Here is a 15,642-nt window from a genome sequence, read left to right as displayed (position 1 = left end):
GACTGGCATCGTGTAAATAAACGATAATAACTAATAATGGGATGTTGTCAGTTAATAAAACATGTTTTATTCCATCAGCTGTGTGATGTAGATAATGTAGATAATGCGGCCTCTTTTTGTATGTCGATAACCTACAATGACTTGGGGATTGCACTGATATATTTATTGTCGTTATTGTGACTGTGTTGAATGAGTTTTTACGAGCCACGTGGGTGTTTAACCCCTGAAAGATGTGGGGTAATTAGAGAACCAAGCTTACTTAACCTTCTCTTACTTCGCCTCATAATTAGTGGCCCGAAGCAATACGATTACTCCATCCTTACAAAAACAATGTTTATTAAGAACAGTCCGAGGATATACATAATATGAATAATTCCTTTCATTAATTTGCCGACATCTCCGTTTGGAACCCTGGAAATCAGAGTGATTAATTTATGAGTCTCACAAGAATTTCCTCAATGCCTGCCTGTTGATTACAGTGTTGGGGTTTATTTATTAGCTGTTCAAATGAGCTTGCAATTCAAGACACCATGGCAATTAGTCAAATGTTTTGCATATCAGCTTACACTTGTCAGTTTGTCTTCAAGGTCAATTGCAAATAGCGTTTTGATACACCGGCCTTTATTTCTGAGGGTTTTTGGATACAGCTTTGAATAACTGTGGCAATTTTGGCCTTTACCAGTTTTTGATAGGCTTATGGAGAAAATACAGTGTCAGGTTCGCAGCCAATTGGAGTGGGCCGACCACATATCAGAAGTGAGGGGGGAGAAGTCCTGCCTCTGGCGTTGAAAGCGAGTCTCTCTGCTCCCCCCAGACAGAAATAAGTTGGGAAAGGGAAAAGAGCAGTCTCCTCCACTGCGGCAGTCTTACAGGGGATTATGATTAATTACTCTGGAGTGAAAGACTTTGTGTATCCAATAAATTAAGGGCTCCTGAGACGTGTGCGCACACAGGTGAAGGGCTCGATGCGCGGACAGGGACTGTTTCGCACCTTCTTTCAGCAGACCTGCCTCTTACAAGGATAAGCTGGACTTGGACTGGAACTATTCCGCAGTATCTGCAACAAATTCTGCATCTTACCGAAACCTTTATTGGATTACCTTGATGTCGTTTTTCAAGAGTGCGCTTCTGAGGAACACCAGAGGTAGGCTACGCTCTTCACCAGCATGATTTGGCTCAGGCTGCATGAGTTTGTTCACTGACTGCAGGCCTAGGAGAGATTTCATATGTTGCCTATAATAATTTCATTCTATCAGCAAACACTCATCACAGATTCATTTGCCTTCAGACCTCGTTGGCCTGTTGCATGTCTGTGTGTTGTCATTTGGTAAATTCAAGTCTGGCTAGTGTGTGGATGCGATGTGAAGGTCGACCACTCTGTGTATAGCTGGCAGGACCATCCAACTTCTCAACAACATCAGAAATGTTTTCAACAAGGACTTGCAAATTAGAGAACATTGTTTAATTGATAAAATACAAAGGCAATAATTGCAACAACTTCAATTTCAGACAAGTTAAATCTAGAACAAACACTGGTACAAACTATTGGCTAGTTATTTATAACTTAAGTTAGTTAAAATGTCAATAAAACATGGACTATAGACGAGCTAATGGCCGCAGGAGACTGTTCATCTTTGGTGATGTGGATCTACTAATTTTATATAATCCTGTAGGTTTGTAAGCGCACCCCCATGGTTGGACGACAGACGATCCGAATGGACAGTGGTAATGGCCCCGGGACGGTGGTGGATGAGAGCCCCGCATCCAGCCCTAGCTCCAGTCCCAGTCCGGACGGACGCCGCCGGGAGCTGCAGCGGCCCAGGGTGATGCAGGCCAGCGGGCTGGGCAGCAGAGGACGGCCGGCAGCGGCCAATGCAGCGCGGGAGAGGAGCCGAGTGCAAACTCTGAGACACGCTTTCCTGGAGCTACAAAGGACTCTGCCATCGGTGCCGCCGGACACCAAGCTGTCTAAACTCGACGTGTTGATATTGGCCACCACGTATATTGCTCATTTGACTCGAACGCTGCAAGAGGAAGGCATGGAGGAGGGAGAGAGCACAAAACAAACAGAGGCATTACACTCGCTCAAAGGTGAAGGATACCTGCACCCGGTGAAGGTGAGCTGGAGCTGGCGGGAAGAACACTCCCATAATATTATTGTTATCATTATTATTATCATTGTTGTTGTTGTTATCATGATTATCATTGTTGTTGTTGTTGTTGTTATTATTATTATTATTACTACTACTACTACTACTAGCTATTATTGTTATTGTTGCTGTTGCTGTTGTTGTCAGTGCAACTATTATTTTAATTATGATCATTATTGGATTATTATAGAGGCAAATTAATCATTCTCAAATATTGTGTTGGAAAACAAGACTTACTTTATGCTCACAACGAACTCACTGAAATTATCCAAAATGCAAATATTTTACTATCTAGACAGTGAGCATGCATAAATTTACTTATAGCCCTGACTTATCATGCGGTTTATACAACTTTATTTGCAAGTATAAAAATTACGTTTGGTTGGGAATATATTGGATATAACTGGTGGGGTGAACAGTGTGATAATCATCTTCAATGTCTTCACAGAAATGGCCAATGCGATCCAGACTGTACGTCGGAGCAACCGGACAGTTCCTGAACACTTCAAATCACTCAGAGTCAGAGAATCAAGGCCCATCTTCGTCCACATCCCAGTAATAGGCGAAATCGTTTGAAACAATTACCAAACATTATGAAACAATTTAATATTTGCATGACTTCATGCTGTTTATTCTGACAGCACCATATGGCTTATCTTCACTGTACGATTGTAGAACAATTAGCCCAACTGCTTATACCTCCACTACACCCCGTCAATAGAAAAACAATGTAAATTAATATATTACGTGAATTTTATGTTTATAAATTTTGAGAGCATATATTATGTTTCTCTGTTGTTATTTTTACCTAATCCCCTTTCTCTGCGTTGTGCAGCTCTATACATGTCCCAGGTATTATATTTGTTGAAATTCCACGGGGTAATGAGCCCGTCATGCTTGAGGTGTGCACTTTCAGTTAAAACATTTGCACTAAATGCATGTGTGAATAACTTAACATCTGTCATGTGAAGTGGTCTGTCAGACAGTCAACAATGGAGCCTCTTCGTCTCATCTTCTTTCTTATTTTTACATGCATGGTTGTAAATGTGTTTGTGAATAAATCACTGAAATGAAAGAAGATGTGTCTTTACAATAAAAAAGAGAATGCAATGAGATCTGTAATAAAGGTAATTTTACGGTCTAAGAAACCGTTTTCTACTAAGCAAGCATGTAAATTAATTTTAGTGGTCAAAGAGACTTATGACAGCGTCCACAAACGTTTAGCCAGAGATTAGGTTATCGGGTCATTTTCTAAATACTGATTTAGTTCTTTAATTATTTATTTTAAATTTGCTATGTAGTGGGCTACTTTGGTCATACATGACTTGACAATATATTGCTGGATTTTGAAAATGATATTCTTGTTAGGCTATAGGCCAGGCATAGTCCATTTTGTTTCTCTGATGTCATGTCAGAAATATTTTTAGCAAAACAATCAAATATACAATCAGTAAGTGAAGATAATGGTGATATGTACATATAAGTATAGATTAAAGAAATTATACATACTAACATGACTCACCAAACTGCAGAATATGTAGTATGGGCAAAATAACATTGGCTTAATTTTAATTCATGAGCTAAATTACATAGACTCTGGTGCTTCAGCTGTATTTACGGTGCCTTGTATTTGAAAATTAGAGTAAAAAAAAAAAAAAAAAAAAGTCAAACACACACACACACACACACACACACACACACACACACACACACACACACACACACACACGCACACATTATAAATTAATTAAATTATAATTAAATGTGTGAATGATATGCGCGTTTGCTTGTATAACTTAATAGGATTGCATTTAATCCACTTCTTAGCATTTTTATTGGGGGAAAGTAATGGTTAAGTCTGTCTTTTTGACACTTATTTGATACAAAGTATCTTTTGATTTATTTGTTTACTTTAACGTAACCATTTCATTCTGGTTATTTGAAGTAGGCCTAGTACATGTAAGCAGCAGCTGTAGTAGCTTTAAGTGCACACGGTCTCAGTATTATCAGTGTGCCATGCTCTGCACAGCGGCTGCCCCGGCAGTGCGCAGCTCTGAGGCGCAGGGACGGCTGCACGGACCGGAAATCTCTCTTTTCGTCCCGGGGACGGTCAGGAGAGCAGTGTGCTCTGCCAAACCTAAACCTAAACAACATTTCTTCTTGATTTAATCTGCAAAGAATAGGTCGGCAATGGTAAGATGACTTTATTTGTCTGTAGAGGTGAACTGTCTGAATGTCGCTGTGTTTTCAGGCTCATACGCAATAGATTCTCGTACACGTATGCTGGAAGTTAGCTAGTTAAGCTAGCTCTGTTGGCCACGTGGGAAACGGGAGTGCAGTTTCAGTTTTCAGTGCACTGTCCATTTGGCTCCAGAAAAACTAAGTAAATGTTACTATATTTACCGTGCAATAGACACCAGTAACCTTAGTTAAGTAATGCACATCCCAATTTCACTCGATGCACCGTGGAGAATCTAGAAAACTTTGCATGTGGTAGCATGGAGCTCTGCCCGCTGCCGTGGGTGAATCAGGTAACCCTAACCATTTACTAAAATTATAGGTGCGACACGAATAACTACCCACAACTTTTCACAAGCAAATTGTTACAGGGGAGAGACACTAATCAGAGAACCTCTGAACATGAAGCTGAAAGCACAGTGACTTCAAACTAGGACCAAGAGTTGCTGCTAACCGGTTGCAACAACAGAATCGCTTAGGGTTACCCCAAGAATGCTGTCAATTTATATAATTTACTATGCTGCATATAAAGCTGTAATGTGTCTCACAATAGTAAATGGCCTTTGCCTGAACGGACACATTGCACATACAGTGTATCACTTAATGTAAGACAGAGCAGCCGGTTATGTAGAGCCCATACTTAAACCAACTAAGACAAAAAGTGCAGTAACACAGTCTCATCACTCTTGAATTTGTAGTTTTCCATGTACCATGCTGCTTTCATATGAACTCGGATATTGGAGGTTTTGTGCTGTAAATTTAAAACCGGCAATAACATAAAAAAAAAAAAAAAAAAAAAAAAAGATTGGCCAAAACTGGGGTGGCAGCACCCTTTTTTTTTCTTTCTTTCTTTTCTTTTCTTTCTTTTTTTTTTTTTTTTAACTGAACTGCCATTGTCAGTTTACTCATTAATTGAACAGGACAATACAACACGCCTGTCTGTGGAGAACAAATTCAGTCTGACTAAATAATGTTCTTGCTATCAGTGATTAACGTTTTTTTAAGTCGTGTTATCGAAAGCATATTTTCTCTTTAAGACTTAAATTGCATGTATGTGAATTACAAACGACAAATAAAAATACTAAGTAATGTTAAGTTGCACCAGAGCCAAATTATTTATCTCTCACTGTGGGCAAGTCTCATCCTTCAAGTATTGCAATAAATCAGTCTGACTAAATAATGTTCTTGCTATCAGTGATTAACGTTTTTTTAAGTCATGTGTTATCGAAAGCATATTTTCTCTTTAAGACTTAAATTGCATGTATGTGAATTACAAACGACAAATAAAAATACTAAGTAATGTTAAGTTGCACCAGAGCCAAATTATTTATCTCTCACTGTGGGCAAGTCTCATCCTTCAAGTATTGCAATAAATCATTCTTTTTGACAGTTCAAATGGGGAAGTGCCTTGTGTGTCATTCAGCTTCTTACAGCAGTGTCCATACGTGGTTTTAGCCAGAGGTCAACAGTGGACTGGTGGTCACTGCTCAGGGAATGGTCCTCTCAATTATTTTCATTGGGGAAAGCAGCTCTTTGTCCCCTCTGAGGAGGAAAGGTCATGGCATAGGTCGTGACCTGCTGTTGAACCCGTCCTCAGACCTGCGACTTAATCTGTGCTCCCAAGCTGTATTACATTGTGCCCTTTGACCTTTGGGTGATCAGTCATCTGCCCTCAGCATATTGGCTATTCCTTCAGTACAACTTATTCATGCAAGCTAAAAATCAATAGCTCACTCTTGAGGGTAATTATTTGTAAGGTTTGGGAAAGTTGACAGCCACACATTATGACTTTGTATATCACTGATATGCAATGATGTAACCCATGGATGAACAAAAAAATGAAAGGCTAAAATGGCTAACATGTTTTAACTTTTGTTTTTTATATGTGCAGATTAAGATTAAGATGGCTGACTGGAATTATCAAGACTGGTATACCTGATGGTAAGTTTAATTACGATGATATCCATATTTAGACATTTAATTGCATTATTGGTCAACATAAGTAATATGCCAGAGTTTGGGGAAAAAGAGCTGGGGAATTACTTCAGATGCTTAATGGTGTCTGTGTAGCTCATCCAGTGATCCATGTTATTTCAGATTTCAGGCCATGGCTGCAAACTACTGATGCAAAATGTAGGTCTTCATCTGCCGTTCAGAGCTTGAGGTGAGCAATGAAGTGTGTTAAAGTGCATGTGTGTGCTTTTGGCTACTGGGCAGTACTGCTGCTGGTATTGTGATGAGTTCACATTTTTGCCGTTTACCCATCAGACAATAAGGTGGTGAAACTGTGACTAACTGAATTACCAGTGATCACATCCATCAAAACTGGTTATACCAGAGTCTAAATTGGATATAGATAATGGTACTAAAAAGGTTTGCAGAAACTGAGCCTTGGTGATTATCACCCCAATAGTCTGATTTCTTGTTTTCACTGTAGCTGAGTGTGAGCTGTTGGAGATGAGAGATGTCAGATTACAAGTCTCTCTTCTGTTAATCTGAAGGTGAGTGGCTTATTACAGTTTCCCATCTGTCTGTCTGCTGTCTACTGTTGGTCATTGTTGCTGCAACAGAGATTTCATGTTTTTGCCATTTACACATCACAGTAGAGTGGTAAAACTAAATCATAAGTCTAACTGTTAAAAAAGTAGAGGCTTTCTCAAACAAATTCTACCGTTGCCCTGATGTAAATGGAATAATGATAATATGGATATCTGGGAAGTATGCCCCGCTTGTCCAACACACTGATTTTTTTTCCCCCTTTGCAGCCTCGGTCATTTTGTCAGATTTCCTCACCTCACTGTAAACCAGATGTGTCAGAGAGTCTCTCTGTAGCTGTAGTAAGGCTTGGGTAAGTTTCTAAAATTTTAAAATGTCTGTCTGTGCTGTTGAGTACTGGTCATTTGTGCTGGTGGAATAGTGATGAGTTCGCACTTTTGCCGTTTACCCATCAGACAACAGGGTGGTGAGATTGCGACTAACTGAACCACCAGCAGCAGCTGCACTTGTCATGTATTAATCACCTAGGGATCTAATTTTATGTATTTTTTTATTCCCAAAGCTTCAAGTGTAAACAGGAAGCATCCACTTGAAACTTTGGCATTGACCGCCCAAGTGCTACATATTTAGAAATGAAGTAAAGCAGGTTGATGCTGAAAAGAGCATTGCTCTCTTAGCCAACATACCATTGCTAAACAGAGGTTATGTCAAATTAAAATGAGAAATTAAATTATCTTCCATCTTCCCTGACAGATACGCCACAGCAGCAAAGGAACAAAAACTGGTTTCAGGTTCTTCTTAACTGGTAAGGGAAGCTAATGTGGAATTAACCTCATGACTGTTTTGTATGGGACTGGCCTCTACACTTGTTTCCTATTTTAAGTAAACATGATGAGTTCACATTTTCGCCGTTTACCCATCAGACCAAATGGGCTGCTGAAACTGTGACTAACTGAACCACTGCTGTGATTGTGAAACCCTATGATTCACTGTATTTCCCCAGATGTGTTTTAATACCGTTTTTACTTTGTTTGCCAGGTTTACTGAGCCGGTCAAATGATCAGACAGGCAGAGGGATGTGTAGTTTCAGTGGTAAGTACCATTCATAGAGCCATACCATCACAGCTATTATGCAATATTACAGGTTTGACCACATGACATATATTATGTCTCTGCTGTAATAGTGATGAGCTCACATTTTCGCCGTTTACCCATCAGACTACTAATGGGGTGCTGAGACTGTGACTAACTGAATTGCCTGCATTATGAGAGACCGTGTTGCTCAGTGCGGTTCTGCAAGTGTACAACTTTGGTCTGAATGTTTTTCATGTCTCTTCTACAGTGTTGGTTGAGCTGTTGGATCACCATTCAGAAGAACCATCACTCCCTGCCAGATCTGTGTGGTCAAGTTCTTGTCCCATTGGAAAATTTGACCCAACCCATCATTAATTAAATCTACAATATGCCAGGAAAATGTCTCCACCTAATCATTCAAATTTATCTTTGAAATTTGGCCTGAATATGAACTTCATGCTTTTTATGACAGATTTTTTCCAAATATGTATTCTTCAAAGCCAGCATCAAAAAACTGTCACAATAAATTATTGAAGTGTTTTTGTTTGCCTTCACTAGCACTTATTACATGAGTTGGAAATTGTGATGGAACTACAGAGGAGAACATTTCACTCCGAATCATCAGCACTGAAGCATAGTTAGTGTGGTCTAGTGTTGCATACCTGGGTTTTTGAACCCTGTAGATGTCTTACTCCTCTGTGATGTATGTGTCTGCCCCGGGTGCGTAGGCGTAGATGAAGCGCAGGATGTTCTGTCGGAGCTGCTCCAAGGTCAGGTCTCTCCTGTGCAAGCCATCCAGATCACCCAGGTCACAGGGAAACACTGCTTCAGGTGGAATAATGAGAGCAGACGCCCCTGTAGAGAGAAGCATCCATCCCCATAAAAAATCTTGCAAAGCTGTTGGTGGCCTACATAGGGCTTTTATATTGCTTGTAAATAGTTATAATTGCTATAGCTGTAAAAGGAAAAATATTAAACATAATAAATATAGCTGGGGGAAAAGTTGGATCTTTGTGCATATTTTATCAGGATATTTGCATTCATACACAGCATACAGATTCCAGCAGTAGGAAACACCATGTGACTGTCAGTAAGAAAATTAATCACAAGGCATAACGTAACAAGCATGTGCAATTGTGGTTACATGATATCAGAAAATGATACAAAACTAGGTACTGGTTAGTTGCTGAATAGTGCCATAAAAATATTGTACCGTGCTTGAGGGTGATAGAGTTTTCACAAAGCAGCACAGCAATCACAGCATCTTCCTCCTGTACTCTGGTCCTTAGACACAGTTTGCAGTGAGCCTCTGCCAGAGAGAGCCTGTGACAAAAACAGTGAAGAGGTACATTCACAACCAAACGACTGCTTGAGGGCTTGTTGAATTGGTTTTCTATACGTATCTATAAAAGAACAAGCAGAGGAAATAAAAAGTCAACACATGATTAAATTAAATTTAAATTTATATGTATAGTCATCTAACTTGATACATATGTATAGCCTAAGCATCTGAACCTCCAAAAATGTTTTTCAATTGAGAGCCTAATTTGGATTTTAATTTTAAATAGCTTTATTTGTATATTCCTGTTCTTACATAAAATATGACACCACACTGAAAGAGCTTTGTACACATTTGTCAAAAATATATGAAAAATAGTCTTTTGATGGAGAAGCTGAACATGAAGGAGGGTGTGCCATCTAGTGGAGGGCAGTAACATTACAGTGGAAATTTAATAGACATTGTCTTGCAGGAGCACATAATTGTGAAAATTCAGATGAAATCACATTTTGTGGTAGAGCTCTTACAGCAATTTGATGGAGGCTACAGACACCTTGACACCCTGGTTCTGGTCTGACCGGACCCTACGGCTTGCCATGTAGTAGCCGTGGATCATCTTTTCTGCCCCAGGACTCAGCTCCACTTGCAAACTCCGAGCATGGGCTAAGAGCTGAAGGATATAAAATTGAGAATGGCAAGAGCTGTAAAAGGCTGTAAAAGCTGTAAAAATGTATAGTGTGAACTAGTGTCATCAAATGTTAAAATCCAGACAATGCATTATGGTGGACAGGAATTGCAATGGACTTCATAATAGAAATGTATTTGTTTACTTCCTGGTAGTCTTGTGTGGAAAACTCCATGCAGGATGGGTAGAGGGGTTCACCAGGGTGAACTGCCTGCTGGAGGGTGTGGACAGTCTGGGCGAGCACAGCCTGTTCTCCCATCTCCCGACACTGAATGATCAGGCCAAAGACCTCTGCCAGTTTAGCTGGCACTGCACCCATTTCCTGCTCACAAAAAAGAAACAGGCTCACAAACGTGTTCAAGTCAGTTGTGGTACCATTTGTAAAAATGTACTGTTTTCATGTGTTTTTGAACCTGCCTTTATATTGAAAAGAGTGTTTATGACCAACACGTTTCAAGACAGAAAGTAGCTGGACACAAACTGATAAGAATGACGGATTTTCAATGTACTGTTTTACCTATTATGGTCATACAATTTCTTGTCCACCCATCTGCAATTAAGGAAAAATAGGCATTGTATATTCAAGGATGGTCATTTGCTTTCGCATAGGGCCAATTAACTCCTTCCTCCAAGGAAAGTAAATTGTCTCAATTTCCTGTTTTGCCAGTACTATCTACAAACAACATTTGAATGGACTGGGATTGGGTATTTCTTTTGCCATTACTCAAACTGCATTGTCTCAGACAAGTTTAATTTTCCACTGCCATTGTAAGATACACAATGCGTTTGCAAAAATATTTTCTTTTCAGACCTATGTCCTGAATATGCTTTGAGTGAGCTATAGAAAGGTAATATGACCCATTATGACATGGTTACACCCACCGCTGTTCCCAGTATGACACAGTCTGCCCTGCCAGACCGCTGGCAGGAGTTGGAGGAGTCTGTCAGGGCCCAGAAGCTGCACTGGACTGGGAAGGAAAGCTGCTGGTCAGCATCCTCACCATATTTCTTCCCTGGGATGAACACAGACACTGTGCGGCTCTCTAAAACTGACACAGATCAGTGGTGGAAAGCTTATCAGTGGGCTCTGAGAGTCTTCCTTTACCTAGCAGCATCCTCTTCTTATACCTAACATACCAAATACTTTGTTTTACTGCCATAATTTATAAATTGGGGCTGTACCTGACTGAATTGCATCCAACCTGTCTCTTCTATAGCTGCCCAGATCTCCCAGCATACAAATACCCCCAGTGGCCAGCAAGGCAGAGCCAGCGTGGATGTTAGCAGTGCCAGCTCCATGATTGTCCCGGGACAGAGATGCAAATAACTCCCTCAAAGCCTGATGCTTGACCCCACGACATGCCAAGTTCAAGCTGTACGCCATTAGTCTATCACACAAACACATAAACACAAGCCTTGAGTCAGTCAGTTTTGGGTAACAAGGAGGATACAACTCACTATCAGTATCGAGTGCACCCAATTGCATGCTCTAAGTCAAATTATTCAGATCTTGTTACCTGTCTAGTATGAGAGTGTCAGTTGTCAGGACGAGCAGATCCAGGCTGTAAAATGTATCTGTTGCATCCGCTCTGGTCTGCACCAAACTGAGCAACAAGCAAAGTTTCAGGGTGTTGAACAGGCCTGGAGGAATCACAGCTGACGCAAAGGAGTAAGCCACCATAGCAGAGAACCTCCAGGGAGAGCAGCCTGTGGCCTTCAACAGGGCTTCGAATTTCTTACTGATTTCATGCAGATCTTTAGGTAGAATTAGGGAACATGGTGAAGGTTTAAGCACTATAGCAATGCACAGTGCCACATAGACAAACATGAGTTGTTCTGATTAATCGCTGTGTACCCTGGCAAGCTTAAATTCTTACAATTAAAGTAATGCACATCATGACTAGAGCAGCTGGTATTTCTATAGGTCAGGAGCAGGATTTCATGTGAGCTAATGTACTTCCTTACACACTGGCTCCCATGGTTGGACACTGTTTGCCTCTACACTCCAGGTGATGTTGGGCCACTGGTGCACATGCGCAGGAATGCCCAACACCCTGTAGAGCTGACCGATTCTCATCGAGTTACACAGCTCATCTATGTGAAGAGGGGAAACAAAGCAATAACACTCTAAGGGGTTGTTCTGTCCCAACCGGTGATTATTGAAGAAACATGCATGCCACCTACACACCACTGCCAAGAGAAACACAGAGTGAGGCCTTCAGAACAAAGATTCCTCTGTGCATGGATCGTACAGCCAGCTAATGAGTGTTCCTTGCACTTATTAACATATATGTTTAGTAACGGGAGCCCTGTGTATTGAATTCCTCCGCAGGACTGGGTCAACAGAATATGCTAATCGTGGTGCTGAGATTTGTGAGTCTCTCAAGGGTAATGGCTGGACAATGTTATTAGAGGGGACAGGAACACCTAATATCTCACCAAGAGGCACTGTGCGTGGCTGCCTACTCAAAGATCTGTTTATTTGAACTCTCCCCCACTAAGTTTGTGTTCCAAAATGAGCCTCATTTAGAAAGCCAGAGAAAATTAATGACAAACCTCAAGATATCTGACTGTGTGTAAATACAAGCTATTACAACTGTATCATTCATATGGAAGATTAATATAAAGGCAATGAAATAATTTCCAGTTTTTTCTTTTTTTTGAAAGTCTACATTGTGGTGATATTCATATATGTTCTTGAACAAAGGGTTTTTGAACATTCTTAATCCAACAGAACTCGAAACACAGATTTGTTCTATGCCATAAACATTTTTCATAGGGTTCACAAGTTTCACAAGTTTTTCTTAGGGAAGAACGAGCTACTGAACAGTATTACAAAAACTGTTGGGTGTCCAGAGTGCTGCAGGACACTAGGGCAGGGCAGACATGTGCTGTCATAAGTGTTTGAATCCAAGTCCTCTGGCTGAAGAACAGTCTTCATATTCACTATGCCACCCTTCAATGCCTTTTAGTTGCATACTGATAGACCTCAAATTACAAGCGAAGACAATAAGATACAAGGAAAACAAAAAGTGCCTAAGAGCCTTTAATGTGCTTGAGGGGTAAGTATGATTTGAGTGGCATAAACCTACAGTAAATATGCACATACTTGTATGCCCAATGATAGTGCCATCTAGTGTTTCAGTGGGGCTAATGCTGTGTGTACATCCTCACAGACACACCCACAGGCCCTGCTAGAACTGACAAACACAGCTCGGCTCTATTCAGGTGTTCTGCTCTCGGCATCAAATAAATCACTAACTTATAAAAAGAGACACTCTTGTTTGAATAGGTACCATTATGCTGTTATAGACCAGGCCTTTGTTTGACCACTGTGGACACATACACAATGTAAAGTGTACAGTGCAAACTGCTACATGTCAGGATGTGTCTGATGCAGACCTACCTCTGAGAAACACGGTGACAGATTGGTATCTGAGTGAGCTTTGTGGATGAGCACTCAGGTTACCCAGAGCTTTCACATGGATCAACTCCACCAGCTGTTTGTCTGTCTCCACAAACACACAGAACACATGAAAAATTGTACGCAACCACACAGACCCGCAGGGGTAGTTTTCTATTAACTACTACTACCATTCCAGAGAACACAATCATTCAGAGGCATCACTCTGACCTCCCAGCACTCTGAACTTGACATCCTCTTTAAGGGGAGAACTGCAGATCATGCAGCTGAAGTCATTTCTCACAGTAGCTGACTCAGTGGCTCCAGGTGCATGAACCCGGATGTGGCGGAATCCTAGAAATGCAATTGGCTATGAATAAGGATCTGATTTTAAGTCCATGTGAACAACTTGTATAGATACTGCTTGGAACAACAGAACAATTTCAGTGTAAAAACCCGATAATGCATTAATTCTGGCCCATCTTGGTAGTTACTAGTTGTAGGCCATAGAAATAGATTTGAACTAATTCCACTCAATTCCATTTTCAGGTGTTGAACACATTAGAAAGAGGAAATGAGAGCCCAGTGAAGAATGAGTCTCTTCCCTGCTCTATGGGCACCTGTAGAGCCGGGGCAGTCATCTTCAGTGCACAGGAACCTGGCCCCCTGGGTGTATTTTGTGACTCTTGTCATGGCAATGACCAGACCCTCCATGGCAACAGGCCTCATGGGCCGATACCCACGATTGAAAGCACATAGATCCAATGTGTACTCAGGAAATGGAGGCAGGTGTGTCAATTTTAGAATTATATTCACCTCAAAATGAACAGACAGATGAGAAACTGTTAATGGGCTGAGGCTGACAGTCCAAGGACCTTTACATAAAATTAAAGTGGGATATCCACTGCAGACATACTACAAGGATTCCTATCCTTTATTAGGAGTGTCTTAAATGATCAAGAGGAGGCAATAAACACAAATCATCCATACCTGACTTTCTGTGTGTATTTTTTCAATGAGCGAAAGTGTCTTTATTGCTAGGAAGCAAACCTGAAAGAGGATATGCACAAAAGTAGACATTTACCCTTAACACCATGATTTGGGAAGTCCTAGGTGACCACATAACCTACTTCTTTAAACTTACAGACTGAAACAGGGCTGTTGCTTTCAGTGGATCATGCAGAACACAGTCACCTAGCAGAGGATCCAGCTCCATCACATCAAGGGGATTCACACTGATACAAAACCTGTAGACTGCCTCAGACTGTTGAGGGTCTGGAAAGGGAAGTAATGTTAGTGTTATCTCAGTTAGCCAGCTCAGAGCCCGGCTGGGTAAAATAGCAATTGACAGCTAAAGTTAGGCTAAACAATGGTCATGGTAATTCCCTATGACTTGGTCAAGCTAACACTAGTTTTCTCATATCCAGTTAGCTAGCTAGCTAGTTTACCGTTGAAAGGTTTGCAGTCTTCAGCGAGTTTCAGAAGGCCACCACTTCTATCTAAATACGACAGAACTGATTCTTTTAATAAGTCAGCGTCCATTTTTTGTGTTTTAAGAAATATAAATATGCGGTCAAGATTAGTTATAGCAAGCTGCTTAACTAATCTTTAACGTTACATGAAACACTGGCAAGACCGCAACAGTTACCATGGTGACCACTCTCCCAGCAGCAGGTGAGAGGATGACGTCACTCTGGAGCGCTCGTTCAAAATAATAATAATAATAATAATAATAAAATGAAACCATTAATAATTTCATGCAAATCATTATTCAACCCAACCACCCACTGACACAAGGACAGTTTCAAGTTCTTGTTCTATTTTTTTTTTTTTTTTTTTTTTTTAATTGTGCAGAGTATACTTTCGCCTGGCGGACCAAAGCGCTGTGCATTTCTATATGCTTATTTCTGTCATTATGAATAAATGTGTTAATAAAGGCGAAGAAATGAAGGGGAAAAAATAACAATGCACTGAGTATTTGCAGACATAAACTCACTGAAAAAGCAGAAACAATCTACATTTTTTTCTTTACACAGAATTCATTGAAATGACCTTTCAACCAAAATGCTCTTTTCAGTGATCTCTCAAGTATTCCCAATGTCCAGCTGAAAGTTAAGTTCACCCTAACTTAATAATAATAATAGCTTTTACAGTAAATACACTGAGAAAACATTACCAGGGATAAACAAGTACATTTCCACCTGACTGTCGGAAAATATGTCTAGTTGAGCACATTTCTTATCCTGTGAGATGTTCAAGTTAAACCTTTGAAGACAACTACTCTCTGGAAGATGGATTTCATTTATGTGACTCATTT

At 40.4% G+C, this 15,642-nt stretch overlaps 2 protein-coding genes and 1 long non-coding RNA gene across 3 annotated transcripts; 2 read left to right on the top strand and 1 right to left on the bottom strand.

Annotated features, from left to right (window-relative positions):
* The first annotated feature begins 1,691 nt into the window (after positions 1–1,691).
* On the top strand, positions 1,692–2,709 carry tcf24 (transcription factor 24). The gene is made up of 2 exons (XM_030079319.1): positions 1,692–2,117; positions 2,599–2,709. Exons 1-2 carry the CDS (start codon positions 1,692–1,694, stop codon positions 2,707–2,709), a joined length of 537 nt encoding a protein of 178 aa, XP_029935179.1.
* On the bottom strand, positions 1,834–15,570 carry mcmdc2 (minichromosome maintenance domain containing 2). Its single transcript, XM_030079317.1, has 15 exons — positions 14,774–15,570; positions 14,470–14,600; positions 14,316–14,375; positions 13,946–14,141; positions 13,557–13,679; positions 13,329–13,430; positions 11,872–12,016; positions 11,440–11,661; positions 11,105–11,310; positions 10,805–10,971; positions 10,068–10,244; positions 9,765–9,907; positions 9,172–9,281; positions 8,621–8,813; positions 1,834–2,024 (listed from the first exon to the last, which is right to left on the bottom strand). The coding sequence occupies exons 1-14, from the start codon at positions 14,865–14,867 to the stop codon at positions 8,647–8,649; spliced, it is 2,043 nt and encodes a 680-aa protein (XP_029935177.1). The 5' UTR covers positions 14,868–15,570; the 3' UTR covers positions 1,834–2,024; positions 8,621–8,646.
* LOC115378808 (uncharacterized) lies at positions 4,170–8,498 on the top strand. Its single transcript, XR_003930165.1, has 8 exons — positions 4,170–4,343; positions 6,280–6,329; positions 6,486–6,552; positions 6,826–6,889; positions 7,154–7,236; positions 7,638–7,689; positions 7,923–7,976; positions 8,227–8,498. It is a non-coding gene; the product is annotated as an uncharacterized LOC115378808 (long non-coding RNA).
* Positions 15,571–15,642: the final 72 nt, after the last annotated feature.

Source organism: Myripristis murdjan, chromosome 20, assembly GCF_902150065.1.
Source record: "Myripristis murdjan chromosome 20, fMyrMur1.1, whole genome shotgun sequence".
Lineage (NCBI taxonomy): Eukaryota > Metazoa > Chordata > Actinopteri > Holocentriformes > Holocentridae > Myripristis > Myripristis murdjan.
The sequence above is the reverse complement of the archived record's forward strand: the minus strand, read 5'-3'. Positions and strand labels throughout refer to the sequence as shown.